This window comes from Lepidochelys kempii, chromosome 3 (genome assembly GCF_965140285.1).
Source record: "Lepidochelys kempii isolate rLepKem1 chromosome 3, rLepKem1.hap1, whole genome shotgun sequence".
NCBI lineage: Eukaryota > Metazoa > Chordata > Testudines > Cheloniidae > Lepidochelys > Lepidochelys kempii.
This window is the reverse complement of record NC_136382.1, coordinates 110,710,871-110,734,533: the sequence shown is the minus strand read 5'-3', so window position 1 is coordinate 110,734,533 and position 23,663 is coordinate 110,710,871. Positions and strand designations below refer to the sequence as shown.

At 38.7% G+C, this 23,663-nt stretch overlaps 1 protein-coding gene across 9 annotated transcripts in view; it reads right to left on the bottom strand.

Moving 5' to 3' along the window:
- Positions 1–23,663, bottom strand: part of UTRN (utrophin) — a 587,274-nt gene that overhangs the window by 316,627 nt on the left and 246,984 nt on the right. For all 9 annotated transcript variants that reach the window (XM_073337527.2, XM_073337525.2, XM_073337526.2 and 6 more), the window contains 9 exons: positions 21,983–22,133; positions 20,382–20,557; positions 18,919–19,054; positions 16,449–16,598; positions 15,221–15,305; positions 7,692–7,906; positions 6,333–6,450; positions 2,788–2,993; positions 197–351 (listed from right to left, as the gene is read on the bottom strand). In XM_073337527.2, coding sequence (XP_073193628.2) covers positions 197–351; positions 2,788–2,993; positions 6,333–6,450; positions 7,692–7,906; positions 15,221–15,305; positions 16,449–16,598; positions 18,919–19,054; positions 20,382–20,557; positions 21,983–22,133 — 1,392 coding nt within the window. The remainder of the gene's footprint in view (positions 1–196; positions 352–2,787; positions 2,994–6,332; positions 6,451–7,691; positions 7,907–15,220; positions 15,306–16,448; positions 16,599–18,918; positions 19,055–20,381; positions 20,558–21,982; positions 22,134–23,663) is intronic.

The following is a 23,663-nucleotide window of genomic DNA, read 5'->3' as shown; positions in this document are numbered from 1 at the left end:
AAATAGACTCCTTCTGATATATGTGACTGTTGAACAGGGATAACCCTACATGCTACAGAAAATGAATGGGATTACATGACCTATGAGGGCCTCTCATATCCATGAGTTTATGTCCAATATTTTGACTATTTAAAACTGCAAGATCTAGATTTACCATGTACAATATTTACATTCAACAGAGCCTTGAAAAAGTTACCTTTGATTCAGGTTTATCCAAGATGTGTTTAAGTGATCAGTGATTTCTTTCACCTTCCTTGTGTCATCATCACTGTAGTCCAGAAGAAGTTTATTAGAGAGGTCATTGAATGCAGCCACAGTTATGTCCCCTTTACGCAGCTCTTGTATTAGCAGCTAAGGAGAAATTTCAGAATAAGTCAATAAAAATAAACAAGGCATCAGAGCAACCTTAAAATCAAAGTCTGATTTCTTATATTTTGAATTTTGTTAAATTATTGCACACATAGACTATAAAACGTTTATGTGTATATTTTCTTGTCTGACGTAAATCCCCTAATATTAAGGCACTACAAATTTCAGTTGATGCTAATGAACTATTCAAATAGAAATATGAGAGAAAAAACTTGCCAAAGAGAACAAGGGACTACACAAATTCTTTTCTGCATTTCATTGCCCATCTTTGCCAGCTGTTAAGCAAATACAGAGTAAAAATAAAGATGAACTTCAAAATCAAAATATTTTTCAAAAAGTCTGTTTTGTATAATTTTTCTCGCACTGTGTTCCACATAAAACCTCTAAAATATTATGAGACATGCACCTCCTGCCATTAAAAATGGGAGGAGCTGGAATTTTTCTTCAGGAGCTGTAGGCCTGTTCTCTTTATAGGGAATGATATGCCATACTTGGTAACCAAAGATCAGAAGAGCATAATGCACGCCTGCTTACAAACAAACCAATAATATGCTGCTGTACATTACATATTAACAACAGAGAACATAAGAGGAAAATTAAATTTAAAAAAGGTTTAACGTTAAGAGGACAAAGCTCAAACTGCAGAGTATATGAGAGAAGTGCATTATGAATGGTTATTCATAATGTGTGAATACATTAAATATATTTTTCCATAATCTAAACACATTTAGTCTAAACTCTTCATTTTGCATGCTTCACTCATGCTACATTATCCATCATGGTATATTTATTAACAAACATTTAAATTATGTCCTTTAACAAACAGTGAACCATTTTACTCCCACTGCAGATGGGTTTAACTCTAGTCCACTGCTCTAGCGTATCTGGTGGGCACTAACTCTAATATCCAGAAAGGGGGTTTAGGTGGCAGTACAAAAGTGAAAGGGGAATACTGACGGGGCTCTCATGCCTCCCTAGTTCTGGGTGCAAAGGATTGGAAATATATGTGCTTCACACAGTACAGGCACTGTTGATGCTTTTCACTGACAGAGAAGGAGCAAGGGCAGGAGATGCAGTTCTTGAATCCTGGAACTCTGGGCATAGTCCCAGGACTGCGGGATTGTCCCCAAAAGGGGCAAGGGAGTGAACTTATCCTATCCCAATTATAAGCTTACTAACTATAGACTTATTCTAATTAAAACTAGATATATACAAACTATTTATGAGTTTACTTTACAGATTATGCACTGAAGGAGGACACGATCCCAACTCAGGCCATGCAGCAGTAAGAAGGAACTGGAGAGGCGTCAACCCACACCACCCTTTATGCCCTCGACCAGGAGCGCAACGGAAGCTATTGCACATGTGTAGGTCAACTGACACTGCTCTGAAGTATTTCTGGACTCCAGCACATGGCATGCATGAGTACCCACATGTGGAATATACCCTCAAGGAGGACCAGCACTCAAGGAAGAATATTTGAATGCTTTTTGGAACATTTGATGAATTCTCACCACATTTTCTCCCGCCTCCAACCCAACTTTTATCTTAATCTCCTCCCCTTAGACTATTTTTTCTAAAATTACATACTGTCTCTATCCCTTCACTCCTCCACCCAGCCCAAGAACAACCCACATTGATTGAGTTTCCTCCTCACTTTTGATTGTGAACCTTTAGTTCATCTTGTCCTACTCCTCCCCTAGCCCTCTCTATCCTTCCTTGTATCAGAGAGGCATGGCCAATCTCTGAGACACTCTCATGTCCTATGAAGGTAGCAACCAGCCCTGAGGCAGTTGGATTTGCTAATGTACTACAATGGATTTACTGGAATATCAAAAGCAGGGTACCTGATGAGGGATAGAGAACACATTTATTCAAAGAGATTCATAATAAGAGGTCCTTAAAAGGACCTTGCACTCTGCATTTGGGGTGACAATTCAGGTCAATTTTGGAATCAGTTGGCCCATCTCTAATAATTACTTCCACCGTCTCCAGTATGACTAATAAGTTGCTGTGAAGTAACATGCACTATGTTCAGTGATTGTATGATAAGCTTGTGTCAGCACATTGCATTAATCCTGTGCTTAAGTAAGGGAATTTATTAGATGGAGATATTAAGTGAATGTGATACAAATATATCGGTTATATAAACATATACAGACACACTCGCACACGCACCATAAACTCACTACTTTTCACCAAACACGACTCTCGGGAATTCTGAACAAAAATAAACGTGGCTATTTAGAATATATAATTATATACAAACAGAGGTATATACTCAAACAAGCACAGAGAACCTGTCAAAGGATGTTATCAATATTGAATCATATACTTCTAAGTCAGAGAAGACCTTAGGCTGACCCAATAACTTCATACAGTCTGAGGAAGGAATTAGGAAGCATGAACAAATCTTACTTTGTTTTCAGAAATCTGTTTGATAAGTGTCTCTTTAGGAGCCTGCAGAAGCACATGCAGACGGATATCATACTGTCTTACGATTTGTTCCATTTCTTGCCTCTGCTCATCCCACTGCATGCTGTCAGAAAGCATGTATTTTAGCTGCTGCTGCCGTACCTCCACACCATGCTGAGTATTGTCCCACTGGTTCTTGACCTTCTCTACTGCAGAGGAGAATGCAGAAAGTTATAACCTGAAGTTCACATCCACTAGCCAGGACTTCCTTATCTATTGTTTCCTGTGACCACCTGAAATGGAGCAAACCACCTGTATACAGAGCTGCTGCAAGACCCATAAAAATACTTCTGCCGCACATCAGGAGTATTCATACTCGCAGAGGCAAGAGAAAAGGGCAAGTGGTTATACAGATTAGCCAATGGGTAAACAGTAGTGAACAGGGTTAGGAAGACTGTTTTTATTAATGCATATATAGTCTGTCCAGTACAGTGATACACAAAATAATGAAGTGTGGGTATAAGGCCACATCTACACTAGAAAAGGTTTGTCAGGATAACCATTGATAGCTGGCTAACCTTCCGAGCAAAGAGACAGCTTACAACTGCAAAAAAGCACTTGTGCCAATATAGCTTATACTGGCCTCTTGACTGCACTAAGCTATACCGGTCAATACGTTTTTATGCTGGTATAACTGCCTCCACACTAGAGTTTTTGCCAATATAGAAATATCACCCAAAAGAAAAAATAATCACATCCCTAATCTACATTACTATACCAAAAAAAGTTTCTAGTGTAGACTTGGCCTAAGTGGCTTTTACAATAATATACAATAATCATTCATTACAATGTATTTCCTTCAAATATTACCAGTCCAAGAGCTGTCAAGGAGATTTAGCTATGTTGAAAGTTAAAAGGGGGAGTAGCAAACCATTCTGTTACTAGAACTAGAGGTAAACAAAGAAAGAAAGGTCAGATTTTTCAACTGTGAAATTATAAAATGTCCTATTACTCTAGAATTTTGACCAGTTTTCATCATACTTTGAAGAAATATTTTCCTTTGCATTTAGAGTAAAGCTAGGCAATGTTCAGCACTAACTAACTATACCAGCCTAAGTTACAGGAGTGGCTCATAATAAGGTTCATACAGAACTCAGTTTCAGCCTTAACAAGGAGGAGACTCATCTCTCCTGAACACATTTAAATCCTGCCCATCTTGCTCACACAAATAACTCTCTTAAAATCAATTTAAGTAATAATTACCAACGAGTTATGTAAATAAAGCCTATAGTCGGGAGCATATTGTTCCACTGATTTTTAAGAAATCTATATAGAGTTTTACTTATATATTAATGGTAAGATATGGGTCTCTGTTATTTATCTACATGAGGCATATTTATTATTATTTTAAAAATAAAAATTCTTTCAAATCAATTAGGGTTTCTATGGACAGATTTAGAAACTTTCTGTGCATAGATAGGAAAACCACTGTCACAGCCAACCGAACAGATAACTTAAAGTTTGACAGTATCTGCACCAATTCTAAATGACATGGTAATTCTATTACAGTCCTTGCCATTTTCCTTCAGTACTGCTACTTCCATCACCTATGGATAGTATTGATTACATTGTTCTGTTGTATATCACACTCCTGAGCACATCCTGAGCACGGCTTTTATAGAAAAGATTCGCACTTATAATAATAGTGCCTCATGTACATAGGACAGATTTTTTTTCTAAAGAAAAATCTTGTGTACTTATTTCCTTTCTATTTCTAATGCTGTCTATTTTAGGTACTTACATGACCCCAGCTACCATAATATCTGAGCAACTCACAATCTTTACTGTATTTAACTTATAATACCTCGATCACCTTTGTTCTGATCTGTGGAAAATCAAATGGCCTGTGTTCAACACAGATAATAAATAATACTAAGTATGCTTGATTCCAATTTATATTTGTTTATCAGCTCCAGGGGTATTTATTTTGCTGTTAAACAGATATAAGTGGGTATCAAATACACTTGGGTACTCAAGTCATTTTATTTTCCACATCTGAACAAAGGCAAAGAAAAGGGCCATATTTAATTTAATGGCACTTGTATGAATTCTAATCCCATATAAACGATTTCAAAGTATTCTAAACCATCAGAGTTCTCTTATCTGCATGAGGGCCTCTTTACTCATCCTTCACCAGTAAGAAATGGTACACTCAGCTTCACAACTCTCTCCCTGAAGAATGTTGACAATAACTTGTACCAGAAAAGCTATTGTATTGGTACATAAAATGTACTAGAGTCACCAACTGCAACCTGAGAGCAGCTTCAGGATGATTTCAGAATGATTTCAGTAGTGCTAAATTAGAGCTATGAAGAAAGAGCTCCAGCACCCCTAACAGAAAATAGAAAAATGTTACTATATTGGATAAATGTTAGGTTCAAAAGCAAACAGCAGTTGCTGATAAAAAAAAAATCAGTGATTTCATTAAAACAGCAGAAGCAAAAACAACAGAAGTGAAAATGGTGTAATATTCTGCACTGGCTAATGTACTGAAGAGGAGAATCTCCAGAGCATTCAGGTCTCCTCTGCAAACCTAGCTGAAAAAAAACTCCTGAGACAACTATCAACATTGGCTGTCCATTTAAACCAGGACCCAGATTTTTAAAAATATTTGGGCATTGTGGCGCTTATCGTTGCAATGCTTAACTTACTTAGACAACTAAATCTCATTTTCAAAAAGGACTGCCAATAGGATTTAGGTTACTAAGCATCTAACTCCCTTTTGAAAATGAAATTTAGTCTTTTAAGTCAGTTAAGCGTTGAAACATTGAGTGCAGCAATGCCTAAGTAGCTTTAAAAATCTAAGCCCAACTCACTGGCTCTGAAGTTTTTATGGCACATTATTACAGACAAGAAATATCCTTTCCATATTACAGATCAAGACATTTCCCCCCATTATATGCTCAATTTGACCCTCCACTCTTTATCTCTATTAAAGATTCTTTCCACTTTCAAACACACAACTCAATTATCTTGGCTTTTTCTTTTTTTCCTCCGATTCCCCAAACCCAACAAACAGGGACAAACACTATCAGAGTCTTTATTGCCCTCAGTTACAAAGTGTTGAGAACACAGCAGTTCATAATGAAATAAACAATACATTAATTCCTTTATACCACTGAATATGATGGAGAATAAGCAGGAAGAATTTTGCAAGCCGTTCTCAAGCCTTTCATGAGCTACTCTGTACTGAGCTATCCAAGATATCTCCCCTCCTCCCCCCATACTTAAGAAATGGACAGTAAAGAAGCAGGAACATTTTAATTAGTGATTAGTGATAAGTGTTTTTAAATAACACTGGGAAACTGAAAGTCACTTGACTGTTTTGACTGCTAAGTCCTACATGCGTACAAGCTAGTCTGCTATAATTAGGGAAAATGTTCATACTTTATTAAGAAAGAAAATAAAAGTTTATTTTAGTACAATGAAAAACTGATTATGCTTGCAAAAAAATATATATATATACACATATATGAGAGAGAACTTACATTTTTCTGTGATCACTGTCCTAACATCTGAACTGGAAGTTTTATTTTTCAAATTTTGAGCCAAAGTAAAAACAGAATCCAACTGAGGATGGCGCTGTTCTAAATCCTCCTTTGTTATCTGTAAGAATCAATATTAGATTTTTTTAATTACAAAATGCAAATTTTAACATTATAAAAACATTTTCTGGACTACATGCAGTTATGAACTTAAGACAGATTGTGCTTCTAGACAGCTGTTCCCATCTATATTTTACATCTACAAGTATAACTTACTTTCAGTGTCACGGTATCATAAAGCTACTTTATTTTGATTGGCTATTATTGAAGATTCTGAAGTGCAGATTAATCTATGTGAGCTACACATTAATTGGAAGTGAAACACAATATTTTCGGCTACCTCTTTTTTCTCTTTTGTAAATTAGTTTCTCACTATAAAACCTAACAAAGCTATTACTAAAGAGTAATCATTATTAAAGGGGAAAAAGAAAATCAGCCTGTTTGAGGTAATCAAAAATGTCTTGTATCCAAAAATGAGAGTATAACATGATTTTTGCAAAGTGCTGCCTAATTACTATACCAAGATGTAATGAATGCTATGAAGTTAAAAGAAAATCTTAACTTCTCTAAAGCTACTATACACTGAATTCTTCTTCGAAAAATTCTGACATTAGAAGTCACAATACAATGAGTTGCTCAGGGTTTGCCTAGTTTTTGGTCATGTTTTAACTCATATTGATTAATGTACAATTAACATAAGTAAAATGATCACAAATGCTAATGTAGACACTCACAGATATCTATGCCCAGTCCTGCCTCAGCCCCAGGTGGACTATGATCAGGAACAAACATTTGTGAGTGCCTAACATTAGCATTTACAATCGTTTTTCTAATTTAAAATTAAATGGAAATAAATTAACTTGCATTATAATACAATCTAAAATACCCTTATATTGCACAGATAACAGCATAGCTTTTTAAACTGACCAAAAGCTGATGTACTTTCAACAAAAGGCATATACCAGCAAAAGATTTTGGTAATGCCCCTACATATATTCACTCTACATACAGCACTTTTTCACAAAATCAGAAGGTCTAGGCATAAAAACAGTATGGCCCTGGAGATGTAGGATATCAAGGGCTTAACAGGGGAAAGAAGAAAAACAATTTTAGAACTACAGTATATATAACAAATTTTTATTTCTCAAACAGTCATTTTCAAATAATTTTCACTAGCTGCAGTAAAGTACAATGATTTTCTCTTTGTTTCTTCCCTCACAGAATATATGGAAATTAAAAAAAAAAAAAAAACCACTAAAGTTGTGTATTATCAAGATTACTAGTTTCTCCAGTGACACGTACTTTCATTCGTGCAATTGTACGATTGATCTCTTCTGCATTTCCCACAGTGACTATGTTCGACTTGAGCATCTGGTCAATCAACACCAGCCAATCAGCCAGTTCAGTTGTAGTTTTATCCAGATCAGCAGGTGCAGAAAGTTCCAAAGCCTGCTGAGTCTGTACAGGAGCTTCAAAGGGAGAGGATAGTAGCACCACGTTTTGGACAGCAGGATAAGCTGAAACAATAAATATAGTCAGCATTTTAAAAAATATTCTTTCCTTAATATTTAAAAAAATCAAGTCCAAAGTGACACTGGTAAGAACTACAAAAACCATGGCATTTTCTGCAAGATCTACAAATTCATGCCAATGTGTACAGAGAAAGAATAGCAACAATGACATCTGAAGCACCTTGACAACAGCACACACAAAAAAATCCTTCAGAGAACACAAAATACGTCACTTAATTTTACGCCAATAAAGAGTGACCCAATGATTCACATTAATTAGAAAACAACAACGGTTTCCAAAGAAGGAAATGTTGCAAAAATCAAACCTGAATCACGATTACTTGAGATACAATAACTTGCCGAACTAAAAATATCAGGGCCAAAGAAGAGTGCATATGCCCTGGACATGTAGATCTTGTTTCCAGTTGGGTAGGAAAGGGAACTACTGACCCACTCTCTGAAAGAGAAAAGTTACTTACCTTATAGTAACTGGCAGTTCTTCAAGATGTATAGGCCCTATCTCTATTTCACTGTAAGTAGGCATGCACTCCATGTACCTGGAGCTGAGAACGTTGAAAGCAGTGGCCATTGGTCCACACATACACCCTGACTCAAGCAGACCAACCGCCTCAAGTTCCTTCTCCACCATGAATCAGAGATGATCTGCGGCAGAGGGGAAGGAGGGTGGGTAGTGGAATAGATATATGGACCACACATCTTGAAGAACCTCCAGTTACTATAAGGAAAGTAGGACTTGTGGCACCTTAGAGACTAACCAATTTATAAGAGCATAAGCTTTCGTGAGCTACAGCTCACTTCTTCAGATGCATATCGTGGAAACTGCAGCAGGCTTTATATATACACAGAGAATATGAAACAATACCTATTCCCACCCCACTGTCCTGCTGGTAATAGCTTATCTAAAGTGATTTCCAGCACAAATCCAGGTTTTCTCACCCTCCACCCCCCCACACAAATTCACTCTCCTGCTGGTGATAGCCCATCCAAAGTGATAACTCTTTACACAATGTGCATGACAATTAAGCTGGGCTATTTCCTGCATAAATCCAGGTTCTCACATCCCCCCCACCCCCATACACACACAAACTCACTCTCCTGCTGGTAATAGCTCATCCAAACTGACCACTCTTCAAGTTAAAATCCAAGTTAAACCAGAACATCTGGGGGGGGGGGGGGGGGTAGGAAAAAACAAGAGGAAACAGGCTACCTTGCATAATGACTTAGCCACTCCAAGTCTCTATTTAAGCCTAAATTAATAGTATCCAATTTGCAAATGAATTCCAATTCAGCAGTTTCTCGCTGGAGTCTGGATTTGAAGTTTTTTTGTTTTAAGATAGCGACCTTCATGTCTGTGATCGCGTGACCAGAGAGATTGAAGTGTTCTCCGACTGGTTTATGAATTATAACATTCATAAACCAGTCGGAGAACACTTCAATCTCTCTGGTCACGCGATCACAGACATGAAGGTCGCTATCTTAAAACAAAAAAACTTCAAATCCAGACTCCAGCGAGAAACTGCTGAATTGGAATTCATTTGCAAATTGGATACTATTAATTTAGGCTTAAATAGAGACTTGGAGTGGCTAAGTCATTATGCAAGGTAGCCTGTTTCCTCTTGTTTTTTCCTACCCCCCCCCCCCAGATGTTCTGGTTTAACTTGGATTTTAACTTGAAGAGTGGTCAGTTTGGATGAGCTATTACCAGCAGGAGAGTGAGTTTGTGTGTGTATGGGGGTGGGGGGGATGTGAGAACCTGGATTTATGCAGGAAATAGCCCAGCTTAATTGTCATGCACATTGTGTAAAGAGTTATCACTTTGGATGGGCTATCACCAGCAGGAGAGTGAATTTGTGTGGGGGGGTGGAGGGTGAGAAAACCTGGATTTGTGCTGGAAATCACTTTAGATAAGCTATTACCAGCAGGACAGTGGGGTGGGAATAGGTATTGTTTCATATTCTCTGTGTATATATAAAGCCTGCTGCAGTTTCCACGATATGCATCTGAAGAAGTGAGCTGTAGCTCACGAAAGCTTATGCTCTAATAAATTGGTTAGTCTCTAAGGTGCCACAAGCCCTCCTTTTCTTTTTGCGAATACAGACTAACACGGCTGTTACTCTGAAACCTATAAGGAAAGTAACTTTCTCTTCTACTTCGAGTGCTGGTCCCTGTGTGTATTCCACTGTGGATGACTGATAAGCAGTACTCATATAGAAGGAGGGTACGAGGTTGCAGATGGCAGAGCCGAATGAAGGATTGCTGTTCCAAAAGATGCATCTACAGAGGAGCCTTGTACCAAGGCATAGCATCTAACAGAAGTATGGACTGAGCTCCACAAAGCCGTCTTACAAATATCAAGTAGAGGCGTTTCTTGAATCCATGCCATAAATGTTGCTTACGTTCTTGTGGAATGAACTCTTATCCCACGAGGAGGGGGAAGATTAGACAACTGATAGCAGAGCAAAATATGGCCAGAGATCCATTCTGAGATTGCTTGAGAGGATACAGCCTGACCCTTTCCATTATGGTGACAAAAAGTTTAGGGGATTTCCTGATTCTTTTCATTCTCTGCAGACAAAAGGTTAAGGCTCGCCAAACGTTGAGGGAATGGAGCCTCCTTTCTTCTAAGGTTGCATGAGGTTTTGGGAAGAATACATATAAGTGAATAGACTGGTTCAAGTGAAATTCAGACTACTCTGGGGTTGAATTTAAGGCGCAAATTTAATGAAACCTCATCCTTATGGCAGGATTGGCCATCAATGGCCCCTGATCACTAACCCTCCTGGCAGAAGTGATTACTACCAGTAATGAGACCTTCATGGACAGGAGAGACATGGAGCAAGAAAGCTAATGGTTCAAAAGGAGGCTTAGTGAGTACTGAGAGAACAAGGTTCAAGTTGCATTGAGGAACAGACTTTTTTAATAAGCGTAGGGGTTCTGATTTGGTCTTTCCAGAATCTGCTAGTCAGAGGGCATGCAAAGATCAAGTAGCCCTGTGAGGGCAGATGGTATGCACCGATTGCTGCCAAGCACACCCGTAAGGAACTGATGGACAAACCTGCTGTCTTCAAGGAAAGAATATAGTTCAGAATTAAAGAAATATCTGTGGCTTCTGGAGAAATAGGTCTGATGCACTCAGACAGAGAAGAGATTCCACTTGGCTAGGTAACAATTCCTAGTGGAATCCTTCCTACTATTAGAAAGGATGCTCTGTACAGCTTCAATGCACAATTACTCTAAGGACGATGCTCATTTAGGCTCTGAGATGTAGCAGACAAGGATCGGGTTGCCTGCTCTTGCCATTCCACTGAGTAGGGAGATTGGGAAGCATAGGAATAATGGTCAGTGCCTCAGATGACATGTGTAGGTGGTCTGGGAACCAAAATTATCTTGGCCAGTTGATGACATTAAGAATAACTCATGCCCTGTCCTGCCGAATCTTGCGCAAAACTTGAGGCCGTAGTGGAGGGAAGGCATAGTTCATATGATCTGACCATGGAAGATGTAGAGCATTGTCCTGTGAGCAGCAACCCAGGATTCCTCTAGAATGGCATATGTTACATTTTCTATTTATTTGGGAGGCAGACAGGTCCCTGGAGGGGGACCCCTCCCCCGAGCAAAAATATTGTTTACCACAGAGTTGTGAAGCACCCATTCATGATCGACCACAAAGTGTCAGCTGAGAGTCCGTTAGCACATTCTGGTTTCCTCGGAGGAGGACTGCCAACAGGGTAATCTGACTATCAATACACCAGTTCCACAGACTAACTGCTTCTGTGCACAGAGGGGTGGATCTTGCTCCAACCTTTTTGTTGATGTAAAAAGACTGTTGTGATGTTGTCTGACATTATATGGGGATGGTGACCCTGCACAAATGGGGGAATGCTTTTGCAAGCCCTTTGAACTGCTTGTAGCTCATGGACTCTCGAAACATCCAGGGGCCTCGCACTGCACTGTTGTTCACATGAGCTCCCAACAGGGATGTGTTGGTAATGATTGTCCTGTCCCATGTGGAGGCAAGGAAGGGAACGCAAATGCACAGCTGGAGGGGATTCTTCCACTATGACAAGGATGACATCCTTTTGCTGGGAACAGTCACTATGGTGCTCACAGACTGTTGGTTTGGCAAGTACATAGTTTGAAGCCACGCTTGTAGGCAAAACAAAGGTGGAGTCTAGCAAAAGCTGTCACATACGTGCATGAGACCATAAGTCTTAAGGGAGAGAGAGAGAGAGAGGGGTCTTGACAGGCACTCTGTGGCTGGCGATGAATCTGTCCCGGAAGTCACAGATTCTGGGATTTTATGAGATCTCCGTGACTTCTTGAAAATTCCAATAATTCAATCCAGGGTGGCAGGGCTTGGGCTCCGTCTTCAACAAATCCGTGATTTATTGTTTATTGCCTGTGTCCTGTCTGTGACTTTTAATAAAAATACTCATGACAAAATTGTAGCCTTAGTTATGATCTAGTCTATGATAAAGTTCATAGCTTGAAAAAGCTCCGTCAATAAAATCCACAAATTTCGAACAATTCAGGAAGTCATACTTTCCCTGTAGCGCTTGGTAACTGGCTGTCCTGAACCACAGGCTAGAAGAAGAAAAGGACTTTCATTCCCAATAAGTTGAGACATTTGCCCTCCTTATCAGTCGGGGTAGATCAGGGTTGTTGCCTAGATCACTCTGCAGTGGCTAAAGAACAAGAAGTATGGTGAGAGAACAGGAATTCTGCCTCTTTGACAAGGCCATAGTGCCCTTTTAGGTATGGGGGTGCAGGTAGCTCGGATATTCCAGAGCACTCTAGCTGGTTCCAGGATGGCTTCATTAACTGGAAGGGATATTGTACTGGAGCATGTCCAAGGGCTTGGTTTAAGGATCCTGAACATTCTCGAGGAATCTGCAGCTCCCCTACAATTCTTTGGAGTTCCTGGAATTGATTATAGTCATCATGGGGAGATGGAAACAGAGTTACCACCATGTCTGGCACTTAAGATGGCAAGCTCATCGGATCTGATGGAAACACTGGATCCGGTGCATACTCCTCCTCAGTAGGGTTCAGGGGCAGCACCAGTTGTCCCCTCAAAAGGGAGGGGAGGGATGACTCCCTAGCAGACGAGACCAACAGGATGGCACTGGTCCGATGGGCGCCAGTATGGCCAAAAGGATGGGTCAAATGGGGGTCATGGTGGTCAACAGTTATGAGGTGCATGGTAATGTGAAGGTTGGTCACAAGTTGGCCCAGGATCTTCTGACTGAGAAGGTTTGTCCTGGAGAAACAGGGCATAAAGGTTCATTAGGCAATTCAGAATTTCCCAAAGAAGAAAAAAAATTGATTCCAGTTCCATAGGTAGTGCCCATGGTGCTGCTGGAGGAAAATCATAGCCCAGAGATGGAATGGGAGACAAACTCCTTCCAAAGGCCAGCTTCTGTGGTGGAGTTGTAACCCTCTCAGAAGGGAGGGAACCAAAGAAGTGGAAGTCTCCGGATCTGAGAGCGCGAAGATGTCCTCAGGAGGAGAGTAGGTCTCAGCTCTTCCCAAAGTGAGAGGATTCTTGTGTGTCTGAACCACTGGAGCCACAATAAAGACAGTCTGTGCCACAACTGTTGCAGATGGTACCATGGGTGGCCAACGCTCTCAGCAATATATCTTCATCAGTACCACCAGACCACGATCTGCTGCCAGTGAAGCCCTAGACTTCTGAGCTTTCTTATCAAGCCTCTGAGACTTAGTACGTTCCAAGTTCTCCTGGGCTGAGCTATTACTCAGTTTAGGCAAGATTGGATCCGACTTCTTCTAAGTGGATTTGAAGGAAGACTTAGCCTCTGGTTTATGAGAATGCTTCCTGCTCTCCCACAAGACCCTACCAAATGCTCTGTTGGAGCACACTCCTTCACTCCTGATTTGGCAAACTCCTTGCTTAGCTTGGCTCATGCATAGGGGACTGTGGTTAGGGGTTCCCTAGCCGTGATCATATTGGGCCACACGGTGCATCAGGAGGCAAAGTTCTCACCCTTCCCGGGAACAAATGGCAGATACTGCACCCTGCTGCAATGTGGGTTTCCCCAAGGTGTACAAGGAGCATTAGTGGTCATCGCTGACTGAGAAGGATCATGGGCAGGAATCACAAGTTTTGAAGCCCAGAAACCTGGGCATAGCCTAGTATCCAACCCAGACCACGCAGCAGTTAGAAGGAACTGGAGAGGCAGTCAGTCTACCCTGCGCTTTGTCTCTTCACACAGAGGCAACAGGTGAGCCGGGTGAGACACTGCTTTCAAAATTCTCTGGCTCCAGGCCCATGTGTACCCATAGTGGAATACACATACATACCAGCACTCAAAGAAGAACTGAAGTATTTCTTCCATTATGGCTAGGTCCAAAACTAGTACTTTTGGTGGAAAACCACAAGATCTTTAAAATTCTCAACACAGAACTCACCTCAGACACAAACAACTTAGCTACTGCTTAAGGTCTTGCACAGATTTAGCAATTTACAGCTTGGCCTGATGTCTGGTTGGATGGAGCAGAAACAACAACACTTCTAGTCTGGTCCCCATCCCTTCTTTCAACACTCAAACCTGGTTACATTGAGGGCTCCCAATCTTACAAGTCAGGTGGCTTAGGGATGTGCATATTTTAAAACAAACACTTCAACGCATCACCAGATCACCTTCCAAAAACTCCACAAATTACAACTGCTCTTGGTTTACTTAGTTCCAAAAACAGATAACAAGTTCATCAAGCAGAAGTTCAAACCATGGAATTTTGCCTTCCAGTAACAAAAATTATGAACCATTGTTCACCTAACAGTCTTGATTTCAACTCAAGTCAATACAGACCCTTGACAGGTTGAGATTATAATAAAGTGTTTTGCTCCATTTAAGTTTTCCTTGGTAAGGAATTTTGAAAAACATTATGAATCCATTTACTTAATTTCAGATTGTAATCTCTTTCAGGCAGGGACTGCATTTGTTGTGTGTTTGTACAGCACCTAGCACAATGGGTTTCTGGTCCATGGTTGGGGTGCCTAGGCGCTATGGCAATACAAACAACAAACAAGCAGTTTTATTAATCAACAGTCAACTCTCAAGCAACAACAAAAAACTGTAACCTGTCCTTTTCCCCAATTAAGTGCTCCAGTGTTGCCAATAATATAAAAGCAGTCCTAAATACAAGGATGCAAAACCTTCATATTATAATCTCCACTTCACCCAAGTTAGTACAATTATTATTTTTTTTACTGCAAACAGGATTAAACTCAGCCAAATTAGACATGACCGTAAAATATGTTTTCTGCTCATCACTCACCAGAAGGCTTTGCCTGTGTCACAAGATGGAGCTGCTGAACATATGCCTCGAGTTCTCTCACTCTGTCAGGTACCTCTTTGAACAACTATAGCACAGAATGCAAGTGAAAAAAATACCCGTAAGAATGTTTTTAACAGCTACAAAGAAACACTTATTAACATAGCTAAACTACTGATCACAAAATACACAAAAATACTAACGCTATGTTTACAAAGAAGATTTCTTTAGACAGCAAACAAAGCATCATAGAAACCGATCATTTAATAACCACAAGCAATGTCACCCTGTGCTCAAGTTTCGTTTTTATATCTATCTATAGTGTAGTGTTTTATATATGAGTATGTCTGAGTTAAGAGTCAAACAGAACAGAATTTAGAGACAGGTCAAAGACCCTCTTTTCCGCCCAAGTACCCAAGCTGTGACCCATTCACTGCTAGTTGAGATATTAGCAGAGGCACACAAGATGTACCATAATATGAGGTGAGGTTTTTTTAAAAATTTAAAAAATTATCCCACTACTAGAGCCAACCAAATTTAGTTACACTATTATTTTGGGGAAAGGAAAGGAAAAGAAAAAGGAAGAGGGTTACTTGGCTTGAGGAGGCAGCAAGAGAGATACAGGCATCTTTTTCCTCCCCACAGCTACCAAATCTCTCTTCCCCCTGGTAAATGCTCAGATTCCTGACCCACAACCAAACTGTCCTATCAATCTTCTCCCACAACCTCAATCACACTACTCCAGTCTCTGGTATTCTCCTATCTTCATCTGGTCATCAAGCCAAAGAGGTCACATTTCATTAGAATTGCTAATTCCTACTATCTAAAAGGAAAGAGTTTGGTTTTATTCAATATTTGCTATGATAATTGCAAACATTCGATTTCTTAAGAAGATATTTTGAAAGGTCAATTTCTAATTGATACTTTACAGCTTGTTTAAAAAAAAACGCGGTCTAAATCTAGCTCTTTGAAAGAAAACCAGTTCAACCAGAAAGATCCAAACCAAAGGAGAATTCATATGAATTGAACAATTTTTACATGAGTTTAGCACTTAAGACATGGAACAGTACTTATGCTCTACACTATGGAGTCTAGCCTTCCCTCGACATGCATGGACAGCTTCCAAAAGCATTAGTGGGAGTCACACGTGTATGGAAAGGACGACAGACCTCTGTCTAATAAACTACTAGACATGCTGACTACACATAATCAATATGGAGAAAATACACACCTTGTTCCATTTCATGCTGATAGTCCTTAAGGTGTCAGAAATTCTCTCTTTTTCCTGAAAACCAACGCTTTTATCTGAAAGTATCTCAGGTTCAGTTCTGTTCAACCATTTCAGTTTTTCTCCTTGTACTTCCATTTCCTCAGTTAAGTCCTACAGGGGGCAAGAGAGAGCTTTAGTCTGAAGACGACTGTGCATGCGCGCGGGCAGACACACACTCACACACACTCACTCTAATAAATGTTTTAGTTAACTAAAGAATTTGACATTTGGAGAGTTCATTAGGAAAAATTAACCAAATCAAACAGCATATAAACTAGAGATCTAATAACTAAAGCCCTGCGTGGATACAAAAATTGGTATCTGCATCCAATCTACAATCCACAAACATCTGCAGATATCCGCAAATTTGCAGGGCTCTACTAATAACATCCCAAACAGAAAACATTCAGATTATTTAAAAACTTTACTTGATTATCAGAATTTATTTTCTTCCTACATGAAACACAAAAATCTGAGGAACTGAAACTAAAAGAGAATAGCAAATGGATCTGCTTTTATACATTACTCATGAAAGCTACTGAACTGCTATATGCATACTTGGGTTTGGTTACCTTTTGGTGTAGCCAATATATTCAGAATTATAAAGCACTAATTACCTGTGTCTCCACCTCAGTTAAAACTACAGTCTGTACCAGTTTTCAAGTCTTTAAAAACTAAGGCCCCAATCCTGCAACAAGCTCCACACAGGGAGACTCTTGAGGCCTGTGTAAAGAGTTTGTGCACAGCAAGCTGAGGATGTAAATCTACAGCGCACGAGCCTGCTAAACTGAAAAGTTTCCTAGTGCACGATAGCAGGGTCCACTCAGCTACTCAGCATGCAGCAAGTTAGTGAGCTGCAGATTTACTCCCCAGTTTGCCCCAGACTAAGTCAATGTCTAGAAAAGCACACATGCAGTTTGTTACACAATCAAGACCCAAGATTGCGCTGTTTTTTGTTTTTTTGTTTTTTTTTGGGGGGGGGGGGGAGAGGTTAAGAGGAAATTTTAAGTAAATGGTTTTGAATAAAAAGCCTCATTATCTTATTTTGATTCCTGAATCTTCCCCCCTTATTTACTGTTGCCTGTGTTAATGTTACATTGCAGGGCAGATCCAGCAAAAAGTTTTTCCCTGTGTGTAGTCCCCAACTGACTTCAGTGGGATTATACATGGGAAAAACGGTCTGGGTTCAGGGCCTCAAACTGTAAGCACTGCACAACAGGTCTTCTGTTTGTCTGTAAAGCACCTAGCACAACTAAATAAATAATTACACTGTTAAAAACAAGAACAACAACATGTAGGCAACCATTTATCCATCCAGATTTTTATATAATTGACGCTCATCAGACTATCTGAGTGCCTATAATGATCATTAGTAATACTTTCCTAGCAGGGTTCGCGCCCCCCAAAGTGTGGGCAGGGAGGATATAATGATCAGGAAATAAGATTAGCTGGCAGGGAGAATATAATGATCAGGAAATAAGATTAGCTTTGATAACTACTGGTTGGGCACTATACAATAAACTGTACTCGAATGAACAATTGATGTAATTGTAACCAATTTACCTCATTTAAACAGATTTGGAGAAAGTTTGATTTTTGTATTCTATTTGGGGCTAATAGTTGAAATTTCAAAGTAGTAGCATTGCCAGACAGACTGATCTGTTCCAGTCTATTCAGGTCCTGACAGCATTCTCTCATTATCATGCTCACAGATACAACAGTATTAAGTTATCGATGTTCAACACTGATAAAATTTAAAAACAAAAAAGTATTCCATGCTGACTAAAAGGACAATTAAAAAAATATTCAGCTTCCCAGTAACAGGACACAGGTGTCATTGTTTACATATATTTTAGTTGGCTATTTACTTGCTTATTTACCTTAAAGTACAATAAAACATTGACACACACACTGGATAACTTTATAGTAATCAAATGCATTGTGATATTAATTATAACACTTCAACCTCAAAAATGTTAATATGCTTTGATAAGTAAAAACACACTTCAAACAAATTATAATTACGTGCCCTTGTTATAATTTTTGATGGTATTCAGTCTGTTTAGTCACATGGAGATATATAATGTTCGCAATTGCCCTTACTATTTCACATGCCACAAATTCTTTTTCAGAAGTGCCAGGTGTTGTTTTTGAACTGAGAATATAACAAAAACACTCTAAGGTTCCACGGCATAAGTATGTACTGACTTACTGCATCCAATGGCATCTTCTCCTATCTCATACACAACTCTCAATTGGCCCTCAGTAAAAGCTGTCCCTTATTTTGGTAATTAATCCCATGTCACTTTATGCCATACTATTTTTCTTGTGCCTCTCCTCATTTTGGATATTTGTCCCACATTAGGACCATGGCAGATTCAGAATTAATGAAAGACACACATGCACTCATACACATTTTAATCCATCTTGCCTTTAATTCTCGCAGGTTTTCTTCAGGGTTGAATGTAGGTCTCATTTCCAGGGAATTTTCTACATTTTCCAACCAGCAACTAAACTCATCCAACTTCTTCCTGTAGTCCATTAGCTGCTGATCCTCTCCTTTCAGTCTAAAAAACACAAATCCCACAGCGGATAAAAGACTAAAATGAAGCAAATCAACATACATGATTAAATGGAGACAACTTGATTAAAAGTGGAAGAAAATACATGTTTACTGAGAAAGACACTTGCAGCAAACCTAACATTTGCAAAATGTCACATTCAAATACTAAAGCCTGTTGAGGTGTGAGACACTGCTATAACAGCAAACACATTCCCACACTACCTCCAATGTGACATGCAGCTCTCTGTTTTACACTAATGAGAGTTACCAAAAGAGTTGGTTTTGCTGATCAACGGATTCTTTCCTCAACCATAAATAAGCAAATCACATTCCAACAACTATGGCTTAAACTTTACTTTAAAAATCTCCGAATAGGTTTATTCCAAATAAAATATTAAATTAAAAAGTGCACATGAACCAAGGCATCACAAAGCCAAGTTTCAACAATTACTAGGGCCTAATTTCTATAAGACACTAAAAGACCATTGTCTGTGAAAATATTTAGGAGAGCCTCTAAACATGCAAACATTGGGAAAGGACATTTTCTTGTAGTACATGAAAACTTACTTGGTTTCGCCTAATATAATAATCAAGAAGATTTTATTTATTTTCTATATTCAGCAGAGAAGACTAAAAATTAGATTTGTTTCAGAAAACTCAAAAATAATATTAATTATGGGGATTTAGAGTCACAATTTCTATTAAAATTAAATGACACACAGGCATTTCATATCCCACATAGATATACTGAAAACGTGTACTTTTGCTCAGACTACCCTTGAACTTTGATCTTTTACACAACATTTACAGTACTACTTCAAAATGGATTCTGATCTTATTTATAAACTGTCCATTCAAAAAACAAACAATTGTGTATGAGTCTTTCAACTCCTACAAAAAAAATGTATTTTCTCTTTGTGTCCTCTATTACTTTGTTTTTGGATTTCAGACAATACGTTCAGGTTATTGAAAATTAAAGATCAGCAGAAATGTACTTACAGCTAATTCCTCTGGGTAAGGTTGAACTGAACGTAGCAGTGGTCCCTCCAAATAATCCGATTTTGCAGTGAAGCCATTTTAAGTGGAGAAAACTGGGGGGGGGGGGGGGGGGGCTTGTGTTTGTTCGTGTTAACAGCAATCTGAGTAGTCAATTGCTGATGCTTTTATGAGAAAGTGGTTCTATGAGGCAGTTTGAAAATGGAGTCGAAATGTCAGGAAAATTCACACTAATGATAGTGTGCAATAGAATCCTATACCTCCTCTGGACTCTTCTAATGAGATTTTCCCCATCATATCTGCTCAGACACCCAAATTTCTGATTAACTTATTACCTCTGTTGTCTATCCACGATCTCAGCAGTAATTGCTTTCCAGCGTTTATTTAACCCCGCCAGTTTTTCCTGCAGGAAGCTCCCATCTGTAGTGGAGAGTTTCTGTATGATTCCTTCCCCAGTTCTGTTCAGTGCTGAAAAGCTGGTCTGATGACTGCTGACTCCTTCTTCAAGTTCCTGTCACAAGTATGAAAACCACGCAGAATTTTATTACTGACCTAACCTGACTTTGATTTATGGTTTATAACATTGAGAATGCATCCTGGCTGCATATTATTTTACCAAAAAGAGCATTTTAAAGAAACTTTACATCAACGATATGCAGCTTTAAACGATAGATTAAATGCTCGTTATTAGTAAGTTGGCTTAGACTTAATAAATATTTTTAAAAGACTGATGCACAATCGGCTATTGAATACAACTGAATACAGGATAAAGGAACTGACTTTTACATGGTTAGTATTAGCATCTACATTCATGCCCTGATGTTTTTATTAAGTGCTACATTTTTTTCTTTTTTTAAAATTGCCCACAGATTAAAATTATTTTTCACCAGTTATTCTCTGAACTTGTGTGCACCGTGTACTTGTAACCTTACAACACTGTAACTGGGATAATTTTGGCCATGCTGCCATAAGCTGCGGAGATCACAAAAAATCCAGGCAACTGAGGAAAGTTAGATAAAGTCAGGTTCAAACCTTAACCTATCCCTCGGGGCTAGAAAAAGCTTTTTACATTATTAGTACAGGATCTCTTTGTGCCTAGAACAGAACTGACTATGATTCCAGGAAGAGAAAGGAAATGCCCTAGAAGAAAACGCCCAAGAGCACTAAGAACAAGAATAAAATTCAACCAATTCTCAGTGGATCATAAATTTCTCCTGTAAAACACAGGTATTTAACATTTGGATTTCTAAAATATAGATATAAATATAGATATATATATAAATATAGATACCTGGTATTTATATAGGGTATTTTTTTATTTGGGGTTTATTTTAAAGTTATGCTTTAGCCTCTTGCTTTTAGCTAAAACCTTAATTTAATTTTGTAAACAGAAAAATTGCTTCCCCTTTCTTGGTGATACATGAGAAGAACCAGGAAAACAAAATCTGAAAAGGCAAAACTAAAGCAAATAAAATTACAGTTTTCTGGAGTCTTTACACAAGACAGTTTTATAAAAACAAAACAATTGTGCTTGCTTTCTACTCAGAATGGAAAACTAAACCCTGCAATAGCCAATTATAGATATACTGATTATTTTTAAAAGTATACCCAATTAAGGACTACAGTACACATTAATTCTAATATATTTTTAAAAGTACCCAACTGAACCTTCATATAGGAAAAAAAAAATCAATAGAAGACAGGGACAAAAGCCCTGTTTTCTAACCCCTGATTAAAAAACTTTAAAAAACAATTAACTGAAATTACAATCAGAAAAGCAATTTCAAGTTACACACAGACCTATTTTCCTGCGAAACTTTAGAGGACCACCACAATTTCAATATATATTTTTATTCATGGGCAGATTTGAATTTTTGGCTCAAATCCATGCTCAACTTTTGTCAGCTTCCCTGTCCTTTGACTGAACGCCACGTACCTGTTGATGCATCCCAGCTGTCTCCAAATCCAGGCTACCATCTGCAGCATGGGCATCAGCCAGTAACCCTTCAGCTTCTGTTATCCACTGTGTGAGGTCATTGAGATCGCAATGGAACTGCCTCCAGTCTTCAATTGCTCTGTCAAAACAACTGTTGGGGAACAAGAAAGGGTTTCAAAATTACCTAGACTGTTTCAGGGAAAAGACATGGGCTGACCTATTTATATTTAATATGAAGAGTAGTTAATTCATAAAAACTTGTCCTGCAAAATAAAAAGGCCTGATATATTACATTTAAGTAAGTCTTGTACACTGAACAGTTCCTGTCATTGCACTGACTGCGAAAACCAACCACGCAAACCATCACTGCCTTCTAAATTGAAGGAGCTGAGGGCAGGGCTGAGGAATATTTGGTTTCCATGACTGGGGAAATAAAGATTAATTAGCTGCAGCAAAACTGGTCTGCAGAACAATTTTTTAAAATAGTTCATACATCAGAGGGCATGAAAAATTAAATATGATTAATTGCTCAGCTTGGGTTTTTTGCTCACAAAACCACGATTTCCTGCTGCCAGAAGCCTTAAAGAGTGAAGCTGATCTTCATCACACTGCACTGATTGTGAGTGTTACCACTCCACTTCCATTGGATCAGAAATAGACCTGCACACAGTAGTTCCCACAGACTTTAGTACACAGTAAGTTTCAATATATTTTACTTTTGCAGCATCATTAATGTTAAGTTTAACTTAAAAGGCAAACATTTTCTCTGGCATGCAAAAGGACAAGTAGAATAGTAGTATAAATGACGTTTTCATAGTAGCTAAAAGGACAGCGACAGTAGGCGGACACAGGAATTTTTTTTTTTAAATAAACCAAGAATATACTCTTCAGAAAACCATCTTAGCCAGGCACGTGACTTTTATAATTTGTTGAGTGCTGACGGTATCTCTGCACTGTGTAGTAGATAAGATCTCTGTCCCCAAAGGATTTACAGTCCACGTAAGACAAAGAATACAGAAGAGACAACACACTGATGGACAAGATCATGTCTCACTTCAAAATACTGCATTTTGTTTGCCTTTACAAAATATAAAACAGAGGGCAGATATCCTCAGCTGGCATAAATCTGCATAGCTCCATTAATGGATCTGGAGTTGAGATCTGGTATGAATTTAAGAAGGCAGTTCATTTTTGAAGACCGAAATTAAGACATGGTACTAGTTTGCACAGTAGGAGTATGAACCATTTTTCCATAAACTTCAATAGGAGTTGGATCTAGAGTTCCACTAGAGAGGACAACCTCAATGCTTATGTATACAATGATATTTAATAAGAAATAAGTTTCACTTGTCTTTATATCATGAGATACCAAACCCTACAGATGTGAACCAATTTTAAACTGTGAACACAGCATCTTTTTGCCAAACTCAAATTTTTCTTTGGTTTCACACAACACTAATATATGTTTAATTCATCCTTATATTTTTGAATTCATCATTCTGACTGGCTGTCATAAATGTAAAGGGAAGGGTAAACCCCTTTAAAATCCCTCCTGGCCAGAGGAAAAATCCTCTCACCTGCAAAGGGTTAAGAAGCTAAAGGTAACCTCGCTGGCACCTGACCAAAATGACCAATGAGGAGACAAGATACTTTCAAAAGCTGGGAGGAGGGAGAGAAACAA